Source organism: Aythya marila, assembly GCF_965140915.1.
Source record: "Aythya marila genome assembly, chromosome: 14".
Classification (NCBI taxonomy): domain Eukaryota; kingdom Metazoa; phylum Chordata; class Aves; order Anseriformes; family Anatidae; genus Aythya; species Aythya marila.
Genome location: NC_139055.1, coordinates 11,339,695 through 11,362,889, shown reverse-complemented (window position 1 = coordinate 11,362,889; position 23,195 = coordinate 11,339,695). Strand labels below are relative to the sequence as shown.

General features: G+C 44.9%; 1 protein-coding gene across 1 annotated transcript; it reads right to left on the bottom strand.

Moving 5' to 3' along the window:
- Positions 1-9,941: 9,941 nt before the first annotated feature.
- Positions 9,942-20,485, bottom strand: LOC309883701 (ovoinhibitor-like). Its single transcript, XM_082771988.1, has 16 exons — positions 20,350-20,485; positions 19,550-19,569; positions 18,572-18,708; positions 18,327-18,387; positions 18,087-18,220; positions 17,559-17,619; positions 16,434-16,570; positions 15,907-15,967; positions 14,905-15,041; positions 14,410-14,470; positions 13,162-13,295; positions 13,007-13,067; positions 11,591-11,727; positions 11,131-11,191; positions 10,666-10,781; positions 9,942-10,133 (listed from the first exon to the last, which is right to left on the bottom strand). Exons 1-16 carry the CDS (start codon positions 20,402-20,404, stop codon positions 10,088-10,090), a joined length of 1,419 nt encoding a protein of 472 aa, XP_082628114.1. The 5' UTR covers positions 20,405-20,485; the 3' UTR covers positions 9,942-10,087.
- Positions 20,486-23,195: the final 2,710 nt, after the last annotated feature.

Below are 23,195 nucleotides of genomic sequence, written 5' to 3'. Positions count from 1 at the left end.
TGGCACATTAAGGATGCCGCAGCACGGATGTGTGAATATATAGATTACATTTCGACATGAAAAGATGGGTTTCCTTAGAGGGAGAAGCATTACTTTTTTTTTTCCTGCTGGGCTTGCTTCTATAAATTACAGGAAGCATGCATGAATATTTCAGAGAGATTTGGCACATCTTCAAGATATATTGTCCTTATGTGTCTTGTGGAATATGTCTCTGGAAACCAGAGACTTCTCTCCTTAGCACCTAGAGGAGCATGCCAGGGCTCCTGTTGCTCATTGCCTGCATAAGCTGATGGTTGCACAGCTGAGGGTCCACCTTTCTGTGCCAAATACGAGTTTTGGCACTGCCTTCTTGAGCAATGCAGTGAGACCACTGTGAGCTGTCCTCACCATCCTTCCTAGCCAGACCTGGCAGCTTCCAGCAGGTTGCTTCATGCCCATGCAGTGCTGTGCTGTGCTCCATCCTGCTCCCTGCCCCAGACAGGCTGCTCCCCAAGGCAGGACCGACCTCTCTCCCAATGGGTGGAGAGCACCTTCTTGCCAAAGGCTGCCGTGCATTGCCTGCACACACCACAGAAAAATTTTCCACTGCAAGTGCCCCGGGCTCAGGGCTGGATCTGGCTCTTCCTGGCTCTGAGCCACCAGCAGGTTTCTTCAGCCCACAGCAATGCCCGTCTGTTACTCAGCAGATCAATTCCCTCCCTGGCTCACCACGCAGCCCACAGATGCACCAGGGAGACTGAAATCTATTGAATTAAGGCTGATTGGGGAGCACTGCTCTCCCTTGAGCCGCTCAGGTACAAGGCACAAAAACACCACCCAGAAACCACCCGCTATCAGCACGTGGAGCAGACTCACAGCCAACATCCGCAGCCTCCCCATCCAGGGCTGCAGCTCCAGCTTGTCCTGCCTTTGGTAAGAGCATGGAAAAAAACCACATTGGTTAAGCTCATTCTGTAGCATGTGTTGTTCATAGCTACCCCCAGAAATACAGATAGAAAGGATTTCATCTGCAATCCTGCCACTAATCTTGTGCTGCAGTCCACTGAATTATGGTCTTTTAGTCCTCAAAGTCAGGTACAGCATATGGCTAATGGCTGTTTGGCTAAAGTGAAATTCTTAGGCGTGCAGAAGCCATCACAAGGGCAGAGAACTGTAAGTAAGTAAAGACAGGGTCACATCTTAAGGCCATGAGCTCCAGAGGGTCAGCAGATGGCAGGATCTGGCCATTATGCAACATCCTCTCCCTTCTACGCAAGGAATTCCTTGTTTTACATTTCCCATTATAATTTTTTATTAACATTGATGTCATATTCTCTGGAAGGCTCTAACTGAAGCTAGGGCATTTTCTCAGCAGTTATGAGACCCCTCAGTGCAAGTAATATACTAATAGATGAATGATAAATGATTTAACTACGCTTTTCCAAACATTCATGGGTTCTGCCACATTATTTTCATCAACGATCCATTGTAAAAAGTAGAAATAACAATGATTAGTTGTAGCCGTTTCGTGAACTTGTCTCTAACTACTCCAAAATGTCCACTAAATACAACTCAAACTGCAGTTTCCATCTTTGTCTTTCTTTTGGCCACAGAGTGGCAAATAACTGTTTGAACTGAGCCACACGTCTGGAGAAATCAATACAGAACAAATGGAAGATCTGTCACCTAGAGCCTGAAAGCGCTGTTTGAGCAAACCAGTAAAGCAAATAAAATCACTGATATGATTAAAACATATCACTATGAAAACATATTCATGTATTTAAGAACTTACTAAACAGAGTTTGATTCAGGTAACACCACTGAATGTTCTCCTGAACTAAGAGGACCCTGGGCAGAACTTTGTACCCTGCAGATGAAGGCTAACATGGTTTCACATTACTTATGTGATGAATTAAGTGTACCGGGCCCCACTGCGAGGACAGCTGTTGACAGGTGGGAACACAGCCAGCAGAGGCCACCAGGCTGGTCAGGGGCTGGAGCACACGGGACATACAGGGGAGGCTAGAGGAGCCGGCTTTCTTCAGCCCAGAGAAGAGGAGGCTGTGGGGATCTCATTGCTATCTGCAGCTCCCTAACAGGGTTACAGAGAAGATGGAGCCAGTCTCCTCAAAGCTGTCCAGAAGAAAGCATTCTAACTGAATACAAGGAAACATCCTTCACCACGAGGGTGGTCAAGCAGTGGTGTAGGAACCAGACAGGAGTCTCCTTCTTCGGTGATATTCAAGCCACGACTGATCAAGGAAGGTCTCGAGCATCCTGAGCTGACTTTGACCCTGCTTTGAGCAGGGGTCAGGCTAGAGAACTCCAGAGAACCTTTTCAACCTGAATTATTTTATGTGTACAATACTTAAACAAGTGTTCTCTCCTGTGGGTGACTGTTGTTAATGAAGGAACATAAAATTTCTCCCTGGCCCAGGAGAGCAGCCTCAGAACTTTCCTACAATTTTTGCTAAAGGTCATGGGTAAGAGATACAAAGAGCTCCCAATGTATTTTTATGGGGAATGACCAGAAATAGTGTGCATATCAAAAAGAGTAGGTTACAATATTTGTTAAAAAGCAAACAAACAAACCCCACAAAATTATTCAAATTCAAGAATGTTATTAGTTCCCAATGATTCCAAAGCCTCTCTGCTGCTGCTATAGCCCAGACCCCCTGCCATCACATTTCTGCAGCGGAGCATCAGCCTTCAAACCTACAGAAAAATTATCTGCACCAAAAAAAAAAAAAAAAAAAAAAAAAATCATTTGCCAAAATAGCAACTCCTTTGCTGCAGTGCTGCAGCCTGGTGCAGACACAGATCTCAGCACCACCAGCTCTGAGGACGTACCTTTATTCTCCACCAGCTCGTGCTATGCTCCAGCTCTGGGCAGGTTTCTGGATGGCGAGGACAGGTCAGGGCTCCATGCCCCTGGGCAAGTGTTACTTGTGTGAATGGAGGCAAAACGCTAGAACAAGCAGCAGAAAAGGAAGGCAATAAGCAGCAGGACATTTGGCTAGACAATGGCTCAGGCTGTTACTCTTTGGAGCAAATATACTACAGGGAAGGTAGCTTGGAGGTAATGCAGGAGATGTTATCCTGCAGCTGGCCAGAGGAAGTGGAAATCATCGGTTTAATCAGTTTTCGTGACACTTCAGTGATCTCAGCTGTGCACTGCTGAGTGCTTCGTTTCGCCACAGCCCAAGCAGTAATGCAGAGGAGGCAGCTGGGGGGAGCAGCAGCCAGCCTGGGAGTGGTGCTGCCCACCAGGAGACAGCCAGCGTGGCAGCTTCACTGCTCGGGCTGTAAAAGTCTCTTTCAGGAGCTGGGGTTTAGGAAAATTTTTTCCAACGATTATAAAAAAATAATAAAATTGATTCTTATCTGCATGGAGATGTTATTTATAGCTCAATGCGTAGTTAAAGTAGAGTGAATAAGTGTGTTCTGCCATGAAAGTAAATTGCTCCGAGGTTATGTAAACCAGGGGAATAGTTGAACACGTCTCTAAAGGGCAGCAGATGAGGCATTTTTGTGCTACCAGTCATCTAGCAGCATGTGTCCCCGGAATAGCATGCAGCAGGGGGATCGTGGCTGTGTCCCTTGGATTTGAAACAGCTACATAAGTCACCAAAGAGTGGTGTTGCGAAGACAGACTTATAGGCAAAAATAAGATATATTTATTGACTAGCTAGCAGGGCTGGAAGAAGCAATTCAGTATGGTTGGGATGAGTAATTGCTACGTGTTACTGAGCAGCAAAGAGGAATACTAAAGGCCTCAGGGAAGATCTCTTGATCCCTGGACAGCTGCATCCCACAGCTTGCTTGCAGAGGGCTAGGTGTCCTGGGTAGGACTACGACATGAAAGCTGGCTGGGGAGGCAGGTTACAGCCTCCCATGAAGCACAGGGATCATCTCTTCACAGCAATCTGCCAAGTCTCATTAATTTATCATAGGAACATGCCTTCAGTGCTTCCTGCCCTCGGTTCTGTTTCATAAGATTGACAGCAATGTCTATGGACCACAAAGCGTTTCTGACAGGAGGGCAATTAATCTTTGGTGTTTACATCTCCCTCTGCTAGATAAGTTACACACCAAGTCTGTACATTTTGGGAAGGACCGGCTGCAAACAAGCGATGTTCTTGAGCAGAGGAACAGGAATGCTAGAATAACTTTTTCTGAGTCCTACCTGGGCTTGTAGGTGACTGAGGAACTTTACTCATCGAGGAAATGGCCAAAGCCTTAGACTCAAGGCTCTAGGATCAGCCCAGTTCTGCTAGCAAGACCCTCCCACCACCTGTGGCCCCTTGGGCCAGGACCCAGGTCTTGCTTCAGGCAGGCTCAGCACAGGTGAGCTGAGGCTCTGCCCTCCTTTGGGGAGCTAGAGAGGCCAAAGTTTATACACAGAATAGGCAAAGTTTTCTTTCCAATGGAAACCACAGGCAGATGCAATGCAGAGCAGGAGTAAGGAGAGCATCAAACAGAAACATGATGCTGGATCTCAGCCAACAAAATAGCAAAAATTCAGTGAGTAACAACATCTGAAAAAGACAAATGAAGGTGGTTGCTTTCGTTTGTGGAAAGAAAACCAGGAACCTCTGGATTTGGGATGAATGATGGTTTGCTTTTTAAGAAAGCTCCTGTAAATAAAGAAGCAACAAGGGATTTTCTTTCTGAGAGACAGGGTGCAATATCAATTTCATATCCTCCAGAGTGGCTAAGAATGAAAATACACAGCTCTCCCTGGTGGGTAAGAAAAGGAGACGAGAATGAGGGAGAACATGCACCATGGTGCTGTAAGCAGGACACTTGTCTGGAACAGGAGGAGCTGGATGGAGAGAGTTTCTATGGCTGGCAGACTATTAGGACCATAACTTAAGACACTTCTTCCTTCATTGTTAACATCAAAAGAAAGAAGAACAATTTAATTTATTCTACAGAGCTGGGCCTTAGTGAGACCACTGGCTGAGTCTTTGCAGCTGGACATGGCTGAAGTGCCATAGGTGCTGGCAGAAAGGAGCATGTTGCTGAATTAGAGGCTTTTACTACTGCACGGTTATGAGCAAGAAATACATAGCAGGTCTTTTACCACCTCTGAATGATTGCATTAGCAAAGTAATGCAGTTACTGACTTAATAGGTGTGCGATGACTGCTGTGCTGTGTGTGATCCTATGGCCCTTGCACCCGCTGGCTTGGCACTGTGCCCCGTTTGCAACCTGACAAAAATTCTGGTATCAGGCCTTGAAAAAGGTACGCTGTGCTCTCCTGATGCTGTCAGAGGAGGCTGTTTGTGCATGCTTCCATAGCAAAGAAACAGATCTGTGACTTGTCTCATATTTTGCATCTTTTTGCCATCCTTCTCTTCATGTATTTGAACGCAGCCTGTGGAGAATAGCAGTGTTAGGAAGCTAGCATTAAATCACTGCCAAACAAAATGTCAACAGAAGGTATACGCATCGCTTCTGTCCATTCGTACGCTGCCTGCTCAGCATCCGGCTGACATCATTTGGGATGCTGCCACGGACGGCAACGGGAGTTCGGGCCGCCTTGTGCTTTGCGTCCGTTCTTATTCACTGGGATTACTGCTGTGCCTGAGCCCCCTGATGCTTCTTGTCACTGCACGTCCCGCATTCTCTGAAGGAGGGAAAGTCTGCCGTTAGAGACCCAGTGTGCCCATTTACCCAAAGGGAGATGGATGCTGGGAATGTAAATAAACCCCCAAAAGATGCAAGTGGAGGAGAGTTCATTTGAGTTAACCACTGACAATGAAGTCGTTTGAGCATTTCTGCTATAATCCTATCAGTCAACAAAACTATGACAGCTGAATAAGCTGCATCACTTGGATTTCCACTCCGGCTATTTTGTTTTCTCTTCTAAATCTTCATGATATCCCCCTGAGCACAAACAGCAAGTGGAGATGAAGGAGAATGAATCGGAAAAGCACAGGGAGAAGCCAGGGGCTAGGGGACTGTCACTCGGAAGGCATGCTCTTTCTGTCAGGCTGACACATTATAGGCACGGATCCCACATTCATTGATGTAAGTGAAACCATCTGTGCCACAGATCTGGTCCTGGTCTGGCGCTTGGCCAGGGGGCCCTGACTGCCGTCCTCAGCAGTGCCCTTGTGGCTAAGCCTTAAAGGAAACAGACAAAACAAGTTTCAAGCAATACGTTTCCAAATACTCCTCATCCTTCAGAGGAGTTGAAGGGAATTAAAGTTTTGCTTCTATGAATGAAAAATAGGCAGAAAAGAATATGCTATGCAAACTCTCTTTGTTTGCAAATTCACAGTATGTTTAAACTTATGGGGCTGCACCTCAGCTGGTGGAAATCTGGAAAGCCCTCCCAGGCTGGGTGGCTGTGTGCCAGCTGGAGATCAGCTCCCTCCCTGTGCTGCTTTTTTCTTATCTACATCTTGATCGGTGGAGAGCACGCAACCAGAGTCCAGAGCATGGCAAGGAATCAAATACAGTTGTATCAAATGATAACAGTAAGAGAATGGATGGTTCTGAGTATCAACATGCTGATGGACAAAATAAATGGGTACCAGAACTATGTACTCTTAAGTATAAAGGGCTGAGGAAATATTTTTTTAGTCCCCCAAATTATTTCCTTTACTAGCAGACAGTTAAATAGACCTTTGCAACTGATGCACTGAGTTTGTATAATTATTTCTGTATTTCCTTTACCTGAGCAACATCTAGTTATAAAAGTGGTAAAAACAATATCATTGAAATATTTTTGTGCCAGGAGAACAGTTTAAAAAATCAGTGGGATGAGCTGCGTCATTCTCAAGCACCCCTCAAGATCAGCAACAGAGAATTTAGGCCCATCCACACGCCTCTAGCAAATGCAACATATGGAAGAAAAGCTAAAACAAGGCAGATTATCAGCAAACAGTTTTGAAACCTATAGCTTTTTTTGGTAAAGAGTTTGAATGATGTTTAGGTACAGAGGCTGTCAGTGAAAAGGGTTTTTTTCAAGTCAGATGGGTGAGTGCTGATATACACCATGCTGATAAATGATCAAAAAAATCTTACAGCTCAATATAAAAAGACTATGTTAAGTACTGTTTTCTAAATCCCACTTATCAATCAAGAAATTAAATGATTCCCCTCATTCTTCCTCCTCGTTTTTTGTTGTAAGAAAAATGACTACAGTCTCTGAAAACATTGATAAGGCTGTAAAGACAACTTTGACAAATAAGGAAGGGGAGAAAACATTTATAATTTTACAATATCTCTGCAATATGCATTTACAAGTCACGATTCCTGAAGCTGGACCATTCTCAGTGTGAAACACATGGGAGTTCATCAGCTCCAGTGCTGCTCAGGAGCTTGGTCCCCAGAGCCAGAGCAGCTGCCAGGCGCTGTGCAGAGCCAGACCTGCTGTGTTTTAGCAGCAAATTTTAGGTGCCTGATATTGCACTTGCAAAAGGCACTGGGAAGTCAGTATTGTTTTTTTTTCCTTCACTGTATTCTTGCCTGAGCACATGAGGCTACACCTGCAACTACTGCTGTCCATGGAAAGAGTGCAAAAATAATAGTCCACTAAACCCTGCCCTTGCATCCGATCCTTTAGCACCTCTTTCCAAGTTTAATAAATACATAAATAAATAAAAGCTTAGCTTGACAATTGAAAGGTCTTTGAGAGTAACCTGACTGCTCTGAAACTGCCCAGGTTTTTGCCCCAGGTGAGTAAGAAAGTCAGCCTTTCAGACCTGAAGGTCTGCAGCATCGTGCATCTGAGAAGCAAGGGGCAGGAGGCTGAGCAGCTCAGCACCCTCATTGCTCCTTCCTATCTCACAGGCTGCCAAGCACTGAACTCAGGAGATGATCTCTTGGTGCTCCCCAGCACAGGAACCTCTGGCTATCTATGGCCGAGCAGGCATCCAGCCAAGTCAACTGTACCTTAAAACCATCTTTCAGGTCTCTTCGTGACTCTGTTGACCTGGTATTGTTCTACCTCTCTCCTGTGCCAACAGAATTCAATCCTTCCTCTTGAATGTGCTCATCTCTGCCTGGCCATTGCTTCTGTATCACCATGAAACAAAAAGAAATCATTTAACTAACAGACCCTCAGTAAGTGACCCTGGAACAGCTGAAAAACAGCAGTGCAGCACAGAAAACATCTCTGTCCATGAGACGGCAGCTGCCCTACTTTTATAGAGTGATATTGCTTCATAAAACACCCCCTGAGCCTGGGTGAATATTTAAACTCCAATATCAGGCTTTTGCCATTTTTTTGTGGTTTATTCCATTTTGTACTTTTACACGAAACCTACTGGCAAATACTGCATGGCAACTGCGTCTAATGACCACTTTGGCTTCTGCCTTGGATTGCCCTGACTTCTCCCCGACTTTGTGCCTGTCTATGTTTGCCTTTGGTGTCATCAAACAATGAGTTCCACAGAGAAGGATTTGGCACGTCTGTGCCTGACTAATGTCATTCAGTTGGATCCTGACAGCTTTACTGAAAAGGCCTGCAAAAGCCAGTATCGGAGCTAAGTCCAAGTGAAAGCCTGCCAAATCCACAAAAACTTTGTTCAGGTCTTATCCCTCAGGATAACCATGTAACAGTTAAACTAGATTAAAGCAACATATGTTCTGCAAAAACACCTTAACAGCAAATGGCAAGAAGGTTATATAAACCAAAGGAACGTTTACATTAGGACGCAGACTCAAGAAAAGCACAATAAGCCATTGTTAGTTACAAATCATCTTGAAAAGTACATGCCAGCCATGGAATCTAATAGCATGGAGGTACTATGGCCTCGTTCCCTGATACAATACCCACAGTAACTCCAAGTCAGGAACATTTGCCTTCAGCCTATTAATCTAGCCTGACAATTCAAAGAGCGACTTTCCAAACTGGTCCAAATAATTGTGTTCCTCTGGTAAACTACAATGGGACATTGAAGGAGGGAGGCTTTAGCTATAGCCCAAAATAAATCCTTTAACCCCAAAACATTGGAATTTCAATAGCCCTAGGCTGGGGGAACCAGAGCAGAGCTGGTTGGGGGTGGCCCCCAGGTCTTCCTACCCCCCTGACATCCACACAGACACAAGTGACAGCAATTGTATCACTGCATACCAAGCTCCTTGGGCTGAAAAAAAGTAGGTGAAAAAATTGTCATGCAGAAATGCTTTCCTGTGACTTGCTACATATTCAGTTAAATCTGGTCACAGGCAATCCCCTGCATCCTTTTCCTTCCCAAATGGCTTTAGAAGGCAGGCGGCTGCAGTGATTTACTGTGACCTGTCCCCCACTGCATGGGAGATTCCTGCCCATCAGGGACCAGGACTGAAGCTGTCCTGTAGCATTAATAAATCAAGGTATTTACTTCATGCATGGACACTCCTGCTCTGCGACCCTGGCAGAAGCTTGATATTCCCCTCCTGGAGCTTATATCTTACACAGCACATGGCACTAAGGTCAGTTCAGTGGAGACAGGCTGGGATCACCTCCTGTGACAGCAGTTGCTGCCTCTTCCACAGGACAGGCTGCACAGGCAGTGGAGGCAGCGGGAGCCAGGTCAGGGGCACCTGTCAGCTACTCCGTGAGTTTCCCTTTCTAGCCAACAGCAAGAGAATACTCTTTGTGAGAGCAAACCATCCACCCCACCTTAGACATTGCCCTGTGGAGGAGAAGGACCACGCCACCCTCGAGGTGAATGTCTCCCTCCAACGACTACAGAGAGGGAGACCATGATCAGGTCACACCAGGATGTTAAAACTTGGGTGAAAGGAGACTGTGAGGCATAAGGAAATGCCAGAGAGCTCCAAAGGGAGCCCAGGCCCCTCTTTGGAGGGAGGAATGGCATGGACGCCTGGCAGGAAAGTCTTTACCCACATTGTTTGGTAGAGCAGAACATCAATAGGTGAATCAATGAGCACCAGTACAAGTACCATGCTGGGGAGGAGAAGGGTGAAAAGGTATGAAACGTGGCACGGAGACACATAAATGTTGCCAAGTGAGTTTATTGACCAAAACGTGTTTCAGGAGCTTAAGGAGACAAAACAAGCTGAAGGAAAGCTGTTGGGGAATATCAGCCCACGAAAAGTCACATACAAGGCAGTTTGTCTTCCTGTGCTGGACTCCACTGCAGAGTTAGCATGAGGACCTGCTCATGAGGTTGAGAGTCCTGTTGCTCTTCCTGGTGAAAAGAGGAGAGAAGGATTAGACAAAGACTATATTTGGTGCTGAAGCCGTATTTCTCTTGTCACTAGCCCAAATGTTGGTTTAATGTTGACAGAAGGTAAAGAACAGTCTCAAAAGCCCAAATATTTACTTTCATTATTATCATTAAAGAAACGATGACAGGTTCTAAACATTTGATATAATCCAGCTAGTTTGGTGAAGTACTTCTCTCATGCTCTGATGAGCTTGCAGGACAAACTGCACGCTGGTGAAACTAAGCAAACTGTCTTTGAAGTTAAAAAAAAAAAAAAAAAAGACACCACACCACCACACAACAGGAAGCCACACACAGATTGCCAGAAGTGAGCGCTTTGCATTTTCCATTAAAAAGCAAACACCCCACCTCCCTGCAGAAGTCATAGTGCACCAGAAATGTCCTCCACACACCCAGAAGCACTTAGTCAAAAATGCCTTACAAAAATAGCCCTACATTTGTAGCAGGTACAGGAATTAAATGCGGAGAGGAAGGGTTTTACTTCTGTACGTACAGGTATGCATTGCAGAAAGTGCATTTGTTGCTGTATGTTATGCCATCAGAGCCGCAGTGGGGCATGTATTCCATGGTGCAGATGGGAGAGATTTCTGTGAAGCCACGGCAAAAATCCTGCACACACAAAGAGGACATGAGGCTCTGCCTGAGAGCAAACCATGTCCCCCCACCACGAGCAAGGACACCCCACTGAGAAATGAAACTGCCTGGAAAATTATGACAATAACCAACTCAGCTCCCTCCTGGTGGCAGATGTGACCTCATACTATTCCTACCCACGGCCACATCCTTTTCCCACACTGTTACAGAGCGATGGGATGGAGAGCAGCTGTTCTATGACCAATGTGAAATTCCCAAAGGCTGCATGCTGCTTCTCCGGTTTGTGACCCAGAGCAGGGCACAGCTCCCCATAGCTATAACAGATACTGGACCTTGCTCTTTGTCCCCATCTTTTCCCACTCACTCTTGTAACATCCTCTTCACAGCGTCCATTCTTTCTTTTGCCAAGATTGGTCCGATGCTCCCTGGAAGAATGAAGGAAAACATTAGAGGCAACCTTTACTGTTAGAACCATGGTGTAAGAGCACAGCCTCATTTCTGCATAGCACACAGATTTTCAGAAATATTAGTTTAGCATTGGCTGCATAGCATTAGCAAGAGTGTGCCTTTACAGAGTGGGGATGTATCTTTTGGAATAATGGTCTCCCAGTCAATGAACACTCTTTGTGGAGTTCTGGGGGCAATTGGCCTTGCTAAATGCCCATCTCAAATGCCAACCATGGCAAACAGGACAACAGGGTTGAAAGAGGGGACCCATTCAGCACAGTGTTTCAGATAGAGTCCGTGTGCGTTATTCAGCCCTCAAGGACATGGTCCAACCACAGCCACTGTGGGTTCCCCAAAGGAGAAGGGCAAGTACTTACAGGTTGTGGGAACACAGTGTGCACTCGCTGGCATAAGTGACACCGTTGGTAGCACAGACAGGATCGTAGATCATGGTGCAGGCCATCAGCTGTCTGCCATCCTTCAGCGTGGAAGTTGGGTACTTGCTGCAGTCAAGCTGTGAAACAAAGACAGCAAATGCTCTGTGCCATGGTGCCCAGACACAAACCCCTGTTTATGCCTCTGCCTTTTAGGATCTGCCACAGGACAGATTATGGTTATTTATTAACTCATTCTTCATTGAAAGCTAGCAATTTCATTTCATAGCCTTATGCTGGAGAAGACTGAATCAAGGCTTGAAGGTGCACATCACTCATTCAGCTCTGTATTTATCATGATGCCCTTATGCCTTGCTGAACCTACTGGGATATTGCAAAATGAAGCTCATAAATAATCAACAAATCAAAATGGCATGATTTATGCACTTCCTGCAAGAGAAGCTGAATGTGACCAAGGAGTGTTTCACGGCCCACAAGAATTGAGGGGAGATGTGCTGACAGGCCTTTTGTTGCAAGGGGCTGGCTCCGAGCGTTGAAATCTGCCAGAAGGACTGACAGCAGTTGAAAATGATTTACACCGGTTGAAGAACTGGCCTTGTGTTTCAGCAGTCCCAGTTTATCCAGTGTGAGCTCTTCCTCGCTGATTTATGTATCTCACCCGGCCTGAGCACAGAGCGTACCCAGGAAACAAAGGAATGACATTTCATAGTCTGTTTGTATAGAAATGAAATATCTGACTCAGGATGTTGACTCTTTCAAACACATGATAATGAGATGGCTTTGTTTTTCTATTCCCCAGTGACTGTAAATAGTTTATAGCTGGCCAAATATATTTAATCCAGCATTTTTACAAAATTCATTGTTGGTATACACTGGATTATATTGTTTTTACAAACGCACAAAAAAAAAAAAGGAAAGAAGAGAAAAAAAAAAAAAACAACAGAGGAGTTTGAATCCTCTGGTACATTAGGTATGGGAATTCAAAAAGTAGGTAATTTTCTAATTTTTGCAGCAAATCCTTTTGCAAAGCACAAGTATCTAGAAGGCACCAGGTAGCTGGGGTCACCTGCGTCCCCTTCCCATACAGCCAAAACAGGCTGCTAAGTTCCTGCGGCGGCTATGATAGACTGCTGTGGTAAAGCAAATTTTTCCTTGTAATGCTTTAAATCATTTATGCTACCTGTTTCATAAATCATTCCTCACCTGCTCTCTTCTCTTTCATTCCATGACCGACTGCAGGAAGTTCCTGCTGCCAGAGGGTGATGTTCACCCGCAGGAAAAAGGGCAGCAAGAGCTGCATGACCCAGTGGAGGCTACACCATGAAAACCAACCAGCACTTCTACAATTAGGCAACAAGCACCACCTCAAGCTCTTATTTTTCTTTGGGTCTCACTTACCTGAGGAACTTCCTCTACACACCTTCCATCGTGCTTCTTGGCAACACTGGTTCCAAATTCACTGAAAAAAAAAAAAAAAAGAGAGAGAGAAAGTAGTTTTAAAAGCTCAGCAAGCAACTTTGGTGATCTCTGAGTGGGTGACCTGCAGGGCTTACATGTTGTGGGCACACAGTGCGCAGTCGTTGCTGTAGGTGACACCGTCAGAACCACAGACCTCCTGCAGGATGAAGGGGCAGGCTGCGATGGCTTCACCGCTTGGGGTCTCTCTCAGGTATGTGGAGCAATCAAGCTGGGGAGAAAAAGTAACAATGCTGGGCCAGCTGCTGGGAGCTGGGAACGTGCCTCAGCTACAGTCTGCCTGCTCTTGTCCTCCAGATTTTGAAAGCTTCTGCCAGAGGAAAATCAGGGTCTGTTTTAAGTTTGGTCTTCCATTAGAAATGAATTATGTAATTGTAGTTGGGTTTGGTATTGCCTGCTAACAGAGGGAAGAAAGGAATAGTGGACCAAAAAGATCGTTTTCCTGGATTAGGAAGTGTATAAGATTCAAAACAAGCATTTGACCATAGGAACCTGATTTAAGGAGTTTGACATTAGGTCCAGCCTGACTTAACTAAACCTGAGGTTTTGTTTCAGAATTTTCAAAACAGCAACAATAAACTGTTCACCAGCTCCTGTTGCAAAAATCTTTACAACTGGTTCAAGTATTTGAGGATAAATAGGCAAATATCTATTGATGGCTGTGGAAGTCAGTCTACACTAGCTAAACATCTGACACATCACAGTCATTTTGCATATTTTCCCCAGTGTAGTCTCTCTTATTACCCATATTTCCTACACAGTCCAAGAGCAAATTATAGCAAAGACAGCACTGTAACATCATGTCTTTACTATAGAAAATATATCTCATTCCCTGGGGATGCATGAAGTTATTTTCAGTGTTTTAGAGCTGCTCTGCATAAGCAGAATAAATGTGCTGAGATGTTATCAGCACATATTGTTACTGTGCATGTTTATACAGCTATTTCTGTATGCATACCTGGAAGCAGATTTTTCTTGGCTGACCACAGCATGAGGATTTTTTAGCCTGTCTACTGCAATGGAAATCCTAGCACTGAATGAAAACACAGACATCTAGCACAGCTTTCTGTCCTCTCCTACTGTGCTAAAATGGGCTGCATGGTTCTTGGGCTGCCTTTGGTAGTTTCTGTTCAGAGAAATTTTGTTTCCCAAGCCCTAGCCTACTTCCCTCCTGTGCTGCCCAAACATACAGCCTCTTGGCTGCAGCTGCTGCAAGTGGATAGGGAGCACTGCAGCACCAGCACAAGGCACAAGCACCCCCCGGCTCCTCCTGGAGACTGGGGAGCGCAGGAGAAAGCACTCGTTTTACATCTATTTACACTTACTGCAACGCTCTTCTCCTTGCATCTTCCATCGTGGCTCTTCCTAACTTCAGTCCCGTATTGTCTGAAAGGAAGAGGCCAGCGTTAGCTTGCGCACCAGCTGAACCCTGTAACATCCAGCAGTCACAGAGCAGATCAAAATCTTAACCAGCGCATGTTAGAGGAGGCATCTGACAGCTTAATTAACCAGCTTCTACCTGTCATTACCAAACCTAATCCTAAGCAGTAACAGACCATTAAGGTCTACTCATAGCAGTCCCATCCACTTTTTCCTCTGCCCAAATCCCACAGCCCTCACAGGGTGCTCAGGCTGGTGGCTGGCTCCCCCACAGCTCCCTGAGGAGCACATCAGGAAAGGAAATGGAGGTGACAGAGCTTCAGGAGTTTGAAAAAGGAACAGAAAGAGACACACAGACTTGCCAGTATCAAAAGGGAAGCCACCTGGAGTACTAACCATGGCTAGTCACTCCAAAAGTAAGTCCTATCTGCAGTACTTACACGTTATGGGCACAGATGCCACACTCGTTGTCATAAGTAAATCCGTCTGTGCCGCAGACTGGGAGCAGGATCCGTGGGCAGCGCACCATACGTTTACCACCATTAAATGTTCTTGCTGGGTATTGACTGCAGTCGATCTGCAAAAAGCAGAAGTGTTGGCCCTGGGGAAACCTTTGTTCTCCAAGACAAACCCTAGCATCATCTCATGCTTGTCTCCATATCTTTTATACTGGGATGCTGGAACAACACTTCTGCTGTACTTCAGTTCTCTCAGAACCAGCATGAGTCAGTTCTGCATGAATCCTCTCATTCCCAGAAGGAACTACACAGCACTGTATAGTCTGCAAGATGCCAAATCACTAGGGCAAGTAGCTCAGTCAGTCCCAAATGCCATCCAACTCCACTTCTGACCCAAGGAGTTTACATTTTGACTGAAAATGTTTGCAAGATATGCCAGAAAAGAAAAGGAAAAAAAAAAAGTATCTTTTTCATTCCGCACTATCGAAACAAACAAACAAAGGCAAACAAAATAGTAAAGCAAGTTGGACTTTGCTGGTGATGAATCTGGAGGTCATCTTCAAAGGAAGCTCTAAACCCCCCACTGACCACGTTTCATTTTGTTTGCATATTGTACATATGTTGGCATGTCCTAGATGCCAGGTCTGGGACCCATTGTCTCAGTCCAGAATTTCAGGTGAGTTCCATAGTCTAGAATACATCCTCAGCCCAAAGGTTGGTGTAGGTACAAATTTACGTAATGTAAACTCTGTGTCTAGCTCTCATATGCCAGGGTTGTGCAAGCAAGGAGGACCCAAAGGACACATGCACCAGGATGGATTGGAATATGTAGGCATCCTTACACAGGGGGGACTGACAAGACTTAAAGGACGTGTAAAGAGAACCAGGCTTCAAGTATGCTCACTTTCAGAGTAGATGTAGCCTCAGGAAATATTTCAGTAGGTAGAGACAAGGGGAGAAATATGCCTTGTATTGTATACTCACCTCAGGAGCCTCCTGCTTGCATTTTCCATTGTGCTTCTTGCTGACATGGGTCCTCTGCTCTCTGGAACAGGGAGACAATCGAGTTGAGTAAGTGAATGCTTAAACTTTTAGTCCCACTCACATGCAAAATGAACCAGACATAGCTTAAAGCAGGTACCTAAAAAAACAGGGCTTCAGCCTCTCTACAAGGTTGTATCAAGATAGCTGCATTACTCTGCACATTAACAAGCTCCTCACGTCTTCTCATAACATCTAATTTAAAGCAATATTCTGAACTATTCCTTCCTCTGCTCAGTCACTGCCCAGCCTACAGACTAATCCAAGGAGCCATGTTCTGACTCTTGCAGGTTTCCTCTCATGAGCACGAAGAGGGGGTCACAGAAGGAAACTCACTATGAACCCCCAAATAATCCGTTTTTTAAACACACTTTAAGACATAGGCATAAGCAGCAACGTAGAAGGGAGGTTCCCAGGACTGTGAAGCACTGCTGGCTACTTTGAAAGAGTGGGGTACGTATGGCACTTACACGTTGTGGGCGCAGATCCCGCACTCGTTATCATAGGTGAAGCCATCTGTGCCACAAACTGGATTCAGGATCCTGGGACAGGCTATTAATTTTCTGCCATCTTCAGCGACTGTTGATGGGTATTTACTGCAGTCAATCTGCCAAAATAAGGAGAGTTAGCCCCGGTGGAGCCCTAGGAATGTGAGAAAAGTCAATGCAAAACCTTTTCATTTGGTATCCCACCTGAATGGGAAAAAAAAACAAAAAAAAAAAAACAAAAAAAAAAAACAACCAAACAAACAAAAAAACCACACAGCCATTGTAGTTTCTGTGACAGAACAAAGCCACCAAAATACTTAAATTAAACTGTATCAGAAATAGGCTGAATATTATCCTAATTCTTTAGGAGCTGGGAAAAAGGACCTATCTTGGAGAATGAATTCTTCAGGCAGAGGAACATATATAAAATTGTAGGATCCCTTCTCATCAACAAAATGGTTGTGAAAACATTTTTCACTCGCAAGAAATCCAACTAATTTTGTTTTGGTTTGTGTTAGTTTTCTCTCCAGTTCTCCAGCACCATGATTACTTATTAATTCTAATTCCCTGTAGTTAAGCATGGGATTTGAAGGGCTAAAGAATGGCTATCTGTCAGTTGGAGAATGAACTTTCTGCATCTCCAGATTTTTGTGCTGAAATATATAAGCTTTTCTTCCTGAGGCACTGGGCTCTTGGCCCTGTATAAATACAAAATGAGCTATACCCTATAAATATGTACGCTCATTGCTCTTATGAATCTCACTATGTCTGTGAAAGCAACCAGGATGGGAATTTGAATGCTTGTTGCAAAGGGTGGAAATGCAAAGGGAGGAATCTTCAGAGAGAAAGCTGCCAACCTGTACAGCACAATGCCAGGAAAATCTTGGACCTCCTTTTTTGTCCCTTTGGTGTGGAATGTATGGAATGACCCTCTCTTTGGGACAGGGAAGATGCAAAAAATACCCTCACTGGACAGAAAGCCAGAGGATGGACCATGACCCTTGCAAGTCCTGTCATATCATCCTCTTGCAGTTTCCTAGAAAAATCACTGCGATTTTCTCTGTTAAACAGCCCTAAGAGAGAGATTTTGATTTCTATTGCACTTACTGAGACAACATCCAGCTTGCATTCTCCATCATGCATTTTGGTAATGTTGGTGTGATGTTCTCTGGAAGAAAGAGGTTCTTTGGTTAGGGAGCCTTGAGAATAACTTTTCCTATCTCCCTCTAGCCACTGGGACAAGAAAGGCCCCACCCACCATGTAGGGCACAGCACCTGGCTGAGTTGTCTGGATGCACCCTACAGATAGTAGCAACCACTTACTGAGCAGAAAATGCACGGTATTTCCATATTACATGGTATTAGGAGCAACAGTTTGATCCGTTCATGGTTCTGCTCTGGCTCTTTTGTGATCCCCCTCACGAGCGCAGAGAGAGAATGGAGAAGAAAACTGAAGTTGGCTGGAGAATTACAAGTAGCCGAAAACTGAAGTTGGCTGGAGAATTACAAGTAGCCAGCTTCAAAGAGACCCACCGAGACACCTGCCTTAAGAAATCCTGGTGTTTTACAGAAGTGTTTCCAAGAGCCTTAGCTACTACTAACTATCCAAAAGGATGTTCTGCAGAAAAGACTTACGCGTTATAGGCACAAATCCCACATTCGTTGTCATAAGTGAAGCTATCTGAGCCACAGACTGGTTTCAGAATCCTTGGGCAGGCTACCAGAACACTACCACCTCTTACAGTTCGCTGGAATTTGCTGCAATCAATCTGTAAAAATAGTAGGAATAGAGAAAAAAAATAAAAAAAGAATTAAATAAAATTAAGTCTTCATGGACAACAGCAGAGCAAGACATTGTCTTACTGTTATGCCTACCGTAACGTGCTCTGGCCTGCACTCTCCATCATAGTCCTTCTCTACATTTGTCCTGTGCTCCCTAGAAGAAAGTAGACCTGTGTCAGGAATCGTGCAGAGCAGTCATCACCTCCCTGCTGGCAGTGTCAACACCTTGGTGCTAACTCACATGTTCCTCTGCACAGCCCACCTTTGGGGGATGGAGCTGCCACCCTTACCCCAATTCCATACCTTGCTGCTTCTATGGGGTTTCCAGAAAATCTCACCTGTTGTGGAGGCAGATCCCACACTCGTTGCTGTACGTGGAGCCATCGGTGCCGCAGACTGGCTGCAGGTTCCTTGGGCAGGCCACCCAGAGGGTCCCATCCTTGCCAATGCCGCTGGAATACTGGCTGCAATCAACCTGGGAAAGCAGCACAACATCGGCCCCAAGGTCAGCTCCTGCCCAGAAAGGACAAGCCACACAGCCTCCCACCTCCCGCAGCAGTGCCCGCAGCTCCAGCCGGGAGGAAACCCAGAGGTATCATTTTGAACCTGCTCAGGCTGTCAGGAGCAGGGAAACTTCTCTACAGAAGTTTTTGATTACGCCTTCCTGCTGGGGGCCGGGGGAGGCACGACATAGAGGAAGGATAGCTGTGGGAGAGACAGTGCCTAATGAAGGCATCTGATAATTGGGAGCCTGGCCGTACTCCAGAGTCCCTCAGCTCAAATCTGATCGTTTCCAATCATGCTACAGTCTCTGGTGAGTTACAGGAGTCTCATAACTGTGTGGGAAGAACCTGCAGACAAATCCATCACACAGACCCCGCTGTTTTCCTCAACCCAATATAGGGATAGAAAAGAACACAATACTATGGGTCTTAATGTATAGAAAAAATATCAGAATCATGGTCTTTGATGTGTTCAAGCATATCATCTTAAGACAGCTTTCCTCTTGAGGAGGTAATATACTGCCCTTTGACTCGGAGTAACTCAATTATATTTAAGAGTTATTATAATAGGATTGTATAATTACTTCTTGCTTTCTTCATTTTACTTAATGAACTGAAAATAGTATAAATGGGGGGGGTGTTTTACTTTCTCATGATTTGGCAATATCATTCAATCATGCACTGGCAAATGTTATTTGAACAGCCAGGATTTCATTAGATTTAATCCACTTGCTCATCAGGTAATTATATACTGTTTCTATTTTACCAGAAGCTCAGAATAGAACAGAATAAATGGAAAAATCTGTAACTCACCTCAATTCCAAAGGTAGTATCTAAAAGAAAAGTAGAGAGAGAAAACAAATATATATATATATATTGATGTGCAGAGATGACATGCAAATCTTCCTACAAAACAATTAAATTCAGTGACTTGTTGATTGGTTTATTGGGTTTAAGAAAATGCAGTCTTACATTATGTTAGTAAGTGCTCATAAGATGAATTAAAAGTTACTAAATAAAGTTTCATTCCACTTTTGATGGCAGATAGAATGGGGGAGACCATATGTATTAATCAGTTCCTAAGACATTACAGGGAAGCGATATAGGCATTTTCAATTCTGCACTCTGAGTTTAACCTCTTCTAAAAGACTTTGTGTTTGATTTCGAGAAGCTCAGACGTGCATTTAAGATGGCTGTTGAGCACTATCCATCCCAAGACACAAACTTCTCAGTTACCAGGAACAGCACAGAAAAGTTTACAGAGCGATTCTAGCCATTAAAGTTAGCACTTATGTTGCTCACATGGACATGGATGCCATTGCAAACAGACTGGCTTTGCCCTTATACCCAGCAGTTCCACATGCAAGCTCCTGCCCTGCACTAAGACTGCTGCCTCAGCAATTTCCTCCTATAAACCAAGATGAAAGCAGTTATCTGCATGAGGTTTGTTGAAACCTGGTTCTTTCAGTTTAATTCTTTGCTACACTCTCAGGAAGAATATTCCTTCATGGAATAAGGCTCTCCTGCACATTACAAGACCCCAATACTTTTGCTGATCACCCGGCCGCTGGTTCAGCTAAAGCAACCTATGCAATTGGATGGGAAACACTCACCTAAGAAGCAGCAGAGGGCTAGAGCCACTCTCACAAAGAGCCCGGTGGTCTTCATGGCAGACAGCAGCCGTGCCACTACAGCCCGCTCGCTCTCAGTGTGGGAGAGGAAGGGCACAGCTAGGAGTGGGAATATATAGCGAACTGTCATGTCAAATGGTCCCACCTTATGATGTAACACCCAATCTGTCATCAACACGGGAAACCAAAATGTATTTACCCAGCTCTGGATTTCTAGCTAATGATTGACGCAGGCACGTATGCCAGGAAGGGGCCTTTTGTGTGGCTTGAGGGGAGCCAGCAAGTGGAGAGCGTACCAGGGCCCCTCCGCTCCCGGATCTGCCCCAGCACGTTGCAGGCTCTCATTTGCCCTACAATGGAATAAATGCAATTAGATTTTTCTCCTCCGCTGTAGTTTTCAACCAAGCTCCTAGCTGGTAGACAAAACCCTCGTTATTTCACCTTGGGGCATGATTTTGCACCTTCACCACTACATTTCACATCAGTTTGAGCCTGGGCACTTGCAGCCCAGAAGGTTACCCCATTCCCTCTGGAAGAAATACTGTTCTTCTGCCTTTAAAAAAAACAAACTCAGAAGAGATCTGCTCCATGTACCAGCTTTCTCTGTATTAAGGCAAGGAACAAAACCATGACGTTTGGTCCCCAAATCCATCTTTTTGGCTGTTCACTGATAACTCCTGTCGTACCCTCTGTTCACACACTACCACCTCCCCTGTTGCCCGTTCCTGACCCACCTCGCCAAGCCTAAATGACACCATCCCACAGGGCAACAGGTCAAACACTTTGCTGTCTGGATAGACTAGATCTACTGTACTTCCTTTATCTAGGAAGTCAGCTAACTTTGTAAAGATTGATATTAGCTCATACACGATTACCTTCCGGCACATTCATAGTGTACATTAATCATTCCTTTACACTTCATGTCTTTAGTTTTCTTCAAGCTTCAGCTGAAGGTTTGCCCAGCATTAAAGTAACGCAGCTTAGATCAGTCCTGAACATGTTTTTCTCCTTTCTTTAAGCAGATTTTTGTCAATTCTATACATTAGTCTCAAAACAAGTCTCCTCAGTTGGGCTCCTAGATTCTCCAAGTTTCTAAGTTTTAATCTTTCATATTCTGTACTCAGTAGTAAAAATCCTTATTTGCAAATATATTTTTGGCATGATTTAAACAGAGTGAGTTCAGGTTGAATCATCCGAGTATTGTTTTTCTAAGAGGAGGACATCAACACCCTTCTCACATGAAAAGCAAATCCACAATGACATGATTTGGGGGATTACTTAATCAAAAATTCTGTTTGCTCCTCATATCCAGAAGCTCTGCTAACATTAGTAGTTTGCAGTGTGCATCTACAAAGTTAAAGTCTCCCCAGATACCAACATTTCCAGCTATGTCGATGCCTAGTGATATTACAGAGGTCTCTATTCACATATCTTGCTTTCGTTACTTCCCCGAAATTCAGCCTAGATATCTCTTGCCCTGTCCCTTATCTCAACAACACCAAGTGTCAAGGACTCCAGAGCTTTGGACCAACACAGCTCTCAAGTATAAGGACCTCTATTCACCCTGATCACAATATCTATCTTTCTCAGTGCTTATTGAAGCCAAGTCTATCATCAATTAATGCTGCCTGTCAGAGGAAAATGCAGCTTGACAACTTAATTGCCAGACTCCGTAAAAGCTGTCACGGTCAAGCAAATCCCTGCCAATGTCCACAAAGATGACACCTGAACCTTATTGGCGAGGAGACATTATTTGCAAACCAAATCTGCAGTTAAAATAGATTGACTCAGCATGTTCTGTCAAGATCACAGAAATTGTCTTCTAGCTAAGTTATTAAATTCAGGGAATGTTTGCAATAGGAGATGGATTAAAGGGGCAAATAAAAAACACCTGTCAGTGATCTAGAGGAGGAACTGGGATCTAGAAAACAACACCACAGCCATAGCCCATGTCTGCCACCCCCCACCTCAGCTGCAACACAGTGCTTGTTCACCCACATGGGCCAAGAAAGAATGTGACCCCTTTGAGGCTAGAAGACAATGAAGCCAACCCACCTGTTTTTCAGAAATATATGCAGATTTTTTTTCTGTTTCCTATCTACAAACCAAGAGTGCAGATATCAATACACCTGTGCTAACACTGAAGTATTTCTTTTAGGACCTTCAGCATCAAGGGAAAGTCTGAATTTTCATGCGTTTGCTGTTGTGTTTTTTGTTTTTTTTTTAACTTGCAACAAGTTGCATCTACATCTTACTATTTTGAGTGACACACTCAAGTGGAGTTGCTCATACCTTCATTTTGAGGAAAGTTTTGGAGAGCTCTTCCAGCTCCCTGTCTTGTTCTGCAGTCCTGGCTGGATGGCTGGCCAGCAGGAGAACCCCTGCAGCAGACTGGAGCAGGGCAGCTCCCAGGGCCTGGACAAGAGCTCCATGTACCAGGGAGACTTTTGCACGACAGGAGGCGTATGCCAATGGGTGCTAAATAGGAACCTTAAAGAGAGGAGAGGCCCATTCACCAGTCCTTGAGACAAAGCAGGTGGACCATGGAGCACAGCCTGTGATAATCAAGGGAGATAAGGCTGAAACCCATACACAGCAGTTGCTTGGAGGGTACAGCATCAGGGGGACACCCAGGCAGTCAGAAGAGATGGCTCTGCAACAGAGGGCCCTCCTGCAGACTGGCATGAGGCTCATGCAGAGGCCCTGCCACTGTGCACAGGCCCTGCTGCTGTGGTGGCCATGAGAGGTGGCGGGCAGCACTGCCAGGCTCCAAAAGGACAGGCCACAGGGGATTGGTAAACAGCACAGGAGTACAAGGTCTGCGAAGG